We start from the raw sequence: 7,320 nt of genomic DNA, 5'->3' as shown, positions 1-7,320 counted from the left end.
TTTCTACAATGAAGGGAATCTCATTCTCACCTATACTCTTCTACTAAATTTTTGTGTGTGATTAACGTACATTTGGTCTTAAACAAGTACAGGCACACAAACTCACTAACATTGCATTTATTAATGGTTATTGAATCATAGAAATACAACAAATCAGATTCTTTGGTTCTCAAGAATCATAAGTAGGAGAATCATCAATGGGATGCCAGAATCTATTATAAAACCACATTCTGTCACCCTCCACGGCGTAACCATCTTGGTTCCTATGCCATCCATAGCGTGCGTGTGTCCTGTTCTTTATCGAGAATATCGCGTGCCCGAAGCTGGCTTCTCTGAAGGCAGAGTACTTAGGCTGAGGCTCAGTCATTCTACAAAAAAACACCATTCAAACTCATCTTTAGAATCTACTAGAAACTTGTGTCCACTGGGCAGATATGTTTAACAGTTAGCTTCTTACTTAGTGGCTAATCCTTCGATATTTCCTCCATCACCAATGGTGATATAGACCGGAGCTGATTGATCTTTGACCGGAGTGCAAATGCCGTTAACCACATTGTAAGCTATGTTTGAAACACGTTCCTGGTTTCACAATAGCTCACATATCTCAGCATCTATAGTTTAAAGAGACATAATGATCCAAAGTTATTGATCTTACTGATCTTTCGTAGGCGTGGACATGACCTGCAAAAACAACATCTACTTTGTACTTGATAAACCATGCCTCATACATCACTCTCATGGTTTCACCTTCCATGTAATGGTAGTCGTAGCTGTTGTACCACGGTGAATGCATCAGAACGATCAACCACGGAGTTTCTGACCTGTTAACCTTTGGGAACTCCTCTTCGAGCCATTGGTATTGCGGCGTGTATTTTCCTGTCCAAGAAAGGTAAGAATTTTTCAGATCCTCTTACTCTTGGTTTAATGATATCACACGAAAAAAGCTCAAAGACTTTTAAGACGCCTTGCCATATGCTGAATATGAAGCTAGCACGATTATGTAAGCCGGTCCTCTCTTAATCGAGTACCAGAATGGTTCTGTGCTGCCTGATGATCTGTAAGGAGTACGGTACCTATGCTTGAATGGCTTAAACGGTCTGTTTTCCCCCTGCACATTGCATAACAACAATCCATCTCAATCTCAGTCTGGTCCATGTAATGCCTGGTCTGACTAAATGATCTTATAGCATTTTTTTAAGCCTAAAGCAAAAAGAAAGAAGAAGCCTTACAATTTCAGGGGCAAAATCGAGTTCATGGTTTCCAGTGGTCCAAATCCAAGGTTGATACGCTGTGCTTCTTTCAGCAAATCTTCCCCAACTGTCCCATCTCCTGTTGTCATGATATGGATAATTATCAGCGTATGAGATATCCCCAACAAACAAAACCGCTTGCCCTTTTGTTGGGTTATTCTCATAATGTGTTAAGGTTATGTTTGAGTCAAAACTTTGCCCAAGATCCCCTGCAAAAAAACAAATTGCAACACAAGATCAAGTCCATGCCAGAGGATAATCAATTGCGTTTTTTTGTTAAAAACCATGATGACACAATGTTTCAGGACTGTACCAATAAGACCAAATGTGTAGGGAACATCAGGACCAATCTCAGGAGGAGTGAAGAACCAGAACATACGCTCCGTTTCTCCCACACCTACTACGTAATAGTACTTGGTGTCATACTGCAAAACAGAGGACCACAACATCAGATAACAACAACAAACAATAGCAAATGTTATGACAATAATGATGATGATGATGATGATGGACCTCTAAGTTTCTGATGGGGCAATGATGGATATAACCAGAAGTATAATTGTAATACTTGTAAGTATTGGTTTTGCCATAGGCTTTGTGCTTTTTGGAGCTATTCTCTTTCCAGTAAACGACTTTGTTAGATCCTTTAGCTTCTTGTGTCACCCAAGACACTATCACTGCCTTCCCTTCTACATCTCCTTGTGTTATATGCACCTTTTTACCCCCAAAAAAAAAAAACCATTTAGATCACAAATAAGAAACAAAACAATAAGAAGTACATATCTTTTATAAAACTTCCAATAAGCAAAGCTTGAATCAATCCGAATTGTCCAAATAATAGCTTTTTGCTCATAGAACAAAAGAAAAAAGTGAAACCTAATATTAAACTTGATAAAAACACCACCAACCACCACTTCTAGAGGTGGTAACTAACAAAAAAGCTTCAAAATTTAATAATTATAAACAGAACCCACAACAAAACTGAGTAAGATTGATGATTTTAGGGAAACCTAATATTATATTGAAAAGATAACTCAAAACCCACCAAAAAAAGCTACAAACTTTAAATCATTATAAGCAGAGAACCCACAACAAAACAAATCCTGTTTTTAGAAATATATATATATATATATATATATATATATATATATATATATATGAAATAGAAAGGAAATGGTGGAAACCTGTTGAGGAGCATTGTATCCACAAGGAACACGAAAAACATCGCTATCAAGAGGCATATCAATAGTTTTCTCCAGTTTTCTGACAAAACTACTGGTGATGCCTCCATTACAAAGCAACACTAAACTGTTGAGGACAAAACACAGAACAAGAACATAGGAAAACAAATCTAATTTTCCGACACGATCCATTTTTTTCTCAGATTTTTTTCTCCTATAAAGAAGGGGAAAATGAAACCTTATAAAAGGAAGAGACAGGGGAAATGTATGAAGGGGGATTGAGAAGAAGGAACGGAATATTCGTTAGTGGAGCCGTGTCGCCAACACTGTTTCGATGGGAAAAAAGGTATTATTCTATGAACATATCCTTAACTTTGTGTATTGTTTTGACCCAAGAAACAAAAAAAAGTGTATCTTTATCAAACGAAACGATTCAAACGAACGATCGTTTGGAAGATTTTATATTTAATGATATAAATCGTCTGGTTCGTGACACACGAATCTATACTTCCTCTTTTGTTGTCTTGTGTTTTATTTATTTTTTATTACGTATTTTTATTTTTAGTTAACTTTCTTTTTCTTTTTTGACGTCAACTTCTTGATTTTGGCATTTTGTTTCAAGAATTTAAAAATATCATGCCGTTTAGAAGGAAAAAAAAGCAGTGTGGCGTAAAAGTCTGACTAAAATCACTGGTTGCACATTCAGTTTTGAACCAACGCTCTCTCTTATTAAGTCTACGCAAGTGTTATTTTCATTTTCTGCTTTTGTGGAGGGACAAGAAAATTAAATTCGAGTACTACTAGCCCACCAAGTTCCATTGAATCTAGTCTCTTACTACAATTTTGTTTTGTGTAAATTTGTTGTAATGTACACCTATATTGGAATGTATAAGTGAATGACCAATAAGATTTTTTTCTACTATTTGTCAATCATATATTACTATATTACTAGGTTTTCACCCACGGAAATTTGGAGTGCGTCGACGACGAATATAAAATTTAAAATTTAATTACATTAAATTTGTTATTAGATAGAATATAAAATTTTAAAATACTTAGTTTTTGTTTTCTATAATTAAACAGAGAGTATATGCCTATATGATACGTTAGTGTATATTTTTATGGTGTATACATTTTTTTTTTGGAATATTGAGAATGTGTTATAGCATGTGTAATATTTTGTAGTTCATATACTAAATAATTTATACCTTTTCACTCACAAGTATATAATTTATTTTATAAGGAAATAAAATCTGTATACATTTACAATTATGTTTTTTTTGTCAACAAAAGATTAGCTTAAACGAGCAAATTGGGTGGGAAATTGTGTACAACCAAAACATGATGCGGATAAACACGTGCTTTGCGTGCCAAAGAATCCGTACTTACATTTGCACTTCTAGAGATAAAAGATAAAGAGAAGGATGAAAATTCTTCCTTGTCAATCTTGATGTCATCAAGATACGCCGAGAAACCTGGCCAGTCCGCAGTTATGTTTGTTATCTTTTAAAACAATTAGTTTTTATAAAAAAAATCAAATATAAGTTGAGTTAATTTGTTTATTAAATTAATTATTTAATGTTAATGGTATGTTTATAAATAAGTGTCAGCTTGAAGATTTATTTTATAAATGTCTCAAAATATGTATATATAAGATATGGGTTTTGGATGTATTATTGTTTTTTCATTAGGTTTCATTAGGTCACTGATCTGAATTAGAAATAATAGTTATTTTTTTCTTTCGATAAATAAATATGAGTATTTTTCTTAGTACATCCATATCAATCTTTTTATAAGCATCAAAATAAACCAGTCGCAATATATCTTTAAAATAATAATAATTAATGATATGCTTAAAGAAAAGAAGATATGCTTCAATAGGCTTAGGTCGTCGTCAACCAAGGCATATGCTTATTGCTGGACAAATGATAAAGGATTTATTCCATTCCCACATCGATTGTTCAGTATGATTGATCCACGTAATGTGACATTTATATAGTAGTGTGTAACGATGTATACATATATATAAATGTCACATATGTGGATGATGATGATCGCGTTAAACACCAATTTCGGAAAATCATTAGTTATATATTATAACGTTTTAAATTGCTCCAAAATCAAAAGTTTGTTTCACAAGTGTTTATGGTAGCAAACAGTGGGGGTAAATTCAATCATTTTACAAATTTAGCTTTATTATTTTTTTTTTCTATCAAAAATATCATGTCAAATAAACCAACAATATGTGTAATTATAAACAAACCTCTTTAATATTTATTTTTATTAGTTAGTTATACTATTTGTTTTGTCAACTAGAAACTTCAAAAAAATTGTAGTACCCGTGATCCGATCCGTTTTGTTAGATGAACAATTTCTTTTATTTTTTTATCTACATACATGTGCTTTGGGGTTAATCATATCATATATCAATATCAATGACAAACAGAATCATTTGCCTAGGCAGTATCAAAATATAGAATCTAGTTGACTTAATAAGAAGACTAGGTTAAGTGAGAGAGATGAAAGCACTAAGAGAGGTAAGGAGCAACGAGTTCCACGTCCTTAACGAATAAGAGACGAAAAAAGTTGAGACCAATCGAATCGTTCACTTTTTTTCTTTCTTTCTTATTCACCTTTTTTGACGAATGATCTCTTCTCATTTAGACCATACCATATCTATTTAAATCCAATAATGTTCGATACGTGGACCCAGTTTCAATCTTTTAACTAACTTTCTTCTTTTGTACAATCCAACTTTTCATGCCAAAAAGTTTGTAAATGCAATGCCCAAACTTTAAAAATGATTATAAATCGCTTTTCCAAAAAAAAAAAAAAAAGGTATGATATCATACGAAAATATAACTAAGTCGATCAATTCAGTTTAGGGGAATACAAGTGAAGACTAGTTAAGTTAGAAGCAATGTATTTCTTTGTTTTTTTCATCAAAAAATGAATTATATTGATGATTCAAAGTACCCGTTACATAAATGTTCTCATAGCCAAGAGGGAGGTGTAAAACATCCAGAATAGAAAATACTAGAAGTACAACCAAACTTTGCTAAGTTATGACTTATGAGCAGTATAAGCAATGTATTTCTTCTATCGTTAATAAACCTAAAATTGCCTTTGCTCACGTTCAAGAGAAACACATACATGAAGGATATAATTTTTCTTGTGGTTTTTTTTTCACGAGAAATTCCTGGATATATCATATTTTCAAGTTTTGATTTTTTTAAAAATAAAATTAATAAATGTATTTTTGGAAAAATACTTACCGTAGTGATATTTATGAGAATTTCGTTTTTCCTGTGTCAAAATATTTTGTAATATTTACTTTCAATAATAGAAAACGTTTAACTTTTTAGCCTTTCACAATATCACTTTTTAACTAATGACCACAAATGAGGGAAAATTAAGAAATCGCAAATAGGAGCAAACACAATGTTTTGGGGTTACTTTTTGGGAAAAATGTCGTAAAAATCCTCAACTATGTGTTTTCGTTGATTTAAAGCATGAACTTTTCATTTGGTGAAATAAACACTTATTTTTTCTTTTGACTTTGAAATAAATCGTAAAGTTTTGTTGACTTTGCCAATTGAGGCACAACGTTAACGGGGTAAACGGAACAATTACACGGTGTTAACTATCTGTTACTGGGAACTGTTAACGTGCAAAACGACGTCGTTTTTGTATTTGAAAAAAAAAATACAATTCTAGGATTCGAACTCGTTACCTCATTTATAGAACAATAGTTCCTTCACCAACGGAGCTGTACTGTTTTACTTAATATTGAATACAAACACAAACATATATACAGTTTATGTTCGAGAAGAAGAAGCGAGAACAATGGCGAAGCCTTCTTCTTCAGCTTTCATCTCTGGAACCTAACTCTTCTCATCTACCAGACGACACAATCTTCTTTTCAATATTTCCAAATCATTGCTTGTTGGATAAAACAGAAACAGAAAATTGCAGAAAAGAAGAAGAAGAACTGAAACTAAAATTGCTCTATTGAAATTGAGAAGCACAAAGTCTGAGAATTACAAACTGAGAATTATAAATAGAGGAAGAAAATAACTACCCATAACCCATGATAAGAGAGCTAATTAATCGGAACTACCCACAATTTCTAAACCCATAAACCACAAACTCCTAAAACCCAGATTTAATTTTGAATCAATCAACATCCCTCTCCGGTGATAATTTTGAATCAATCACTTTTGGTGGAGCTTAAACCTATTTGATTCTTGATTGGTGGAGCTTCTCCTCTTATTTTGAATCTTCGGAATCTCCACCGCCGATGTCTGATTCTCCATCTCCGGCGAGATTTATTATCACAGAGTCGAATTCCAAAAAGAAAAACATTGTGGATCGTATATAGAAGAGCTAAGTATTGTGTTGTGGTAAATAAAATAAAAACATCACAGCTCGGTTGGTTAAGATTTTAATCTTCTCTTCCAGATGTAACGGGTTCGAATCCCATATTTGTATGTATTTTTTCAAACACAAACGACGTCCTTTTGCTAATTTACGATTCTCAGTAACGATTAGTTAACTCCGTATGATTGTTCCGTTAACTCAGTTAACATTGTGCCTCAATCGGCAAAGTCAACAGGACTTTACGATTTATTTTAAAATCAACAAAAAAATAAGTATTTATTTTAACAAATGAAGAGTTGAAGATTTAAATCAACGAAAATACATAGTTGGGGATTTTTATGATATTTTTCCCGTTACTTTTTGGATGAGAATGAACAATAATACTCTTTGTTTAACTCCTATGGAGAGCAATTCCAATAGCATGTTATTTTTCATATGTACTTACAATTTACTAGTTAGAAGTTAAAGAGTTTATGATAATTAATAAGTAATTAAAGATAAAATATATA

At 32.6% G+C, this 7,320-nt stretch overlaps 1 protein-coding gene across 1 annotated transcript; it reads right to left on the bottom strand.

The window, feature by feature from the left end:
- Positions 1-3,340, bottom strand: LOC104766942 (purple acid phosphatase 10). Its single transcript, XM_010490914.3, has 8 exons — positions 2,435-3,340; positions 1,764-1,964; positions 1,564-1,675; positions 1,230-1,459; positions 970-1,108; positions 656-876; positions 458-579; positions 1-368 (listed from the first exon to the last, which is right to left on the bottom strand). The coding sequence occupies exons 1-8, from the start codon at positions 2,621-2,623 to the stop codon at positions 170-172; spliced, it is 1,413 nt and encodes a 470-aa protein (XP_010489216.1). The 5' UTR covers positions 2,624-3,340; the 3' UTR covers positions 1-169.
- Positions 3,341-7,320: the final 3,980 nt, after the last annotated feature.

The sequence above is a fragment of the Camelina sativa genome, chromosome 19, assembly GCF_030686135.1.
Source record: "Camelina sativa cultivar CO46 ecotype springtype chromosome 19, ASM3068613v1".
Lineage (NCBI taxonomy): Eukaryota > Viridiplantae > Streptophyta > Magnoliopsida > Brassicales > Brassicaceae > Camelina > Camelina sativa.
Note: the sequence above shows the minus strand (reverse complement) of the source record. Positions and strands in the feature narration are given on the sequence as shown.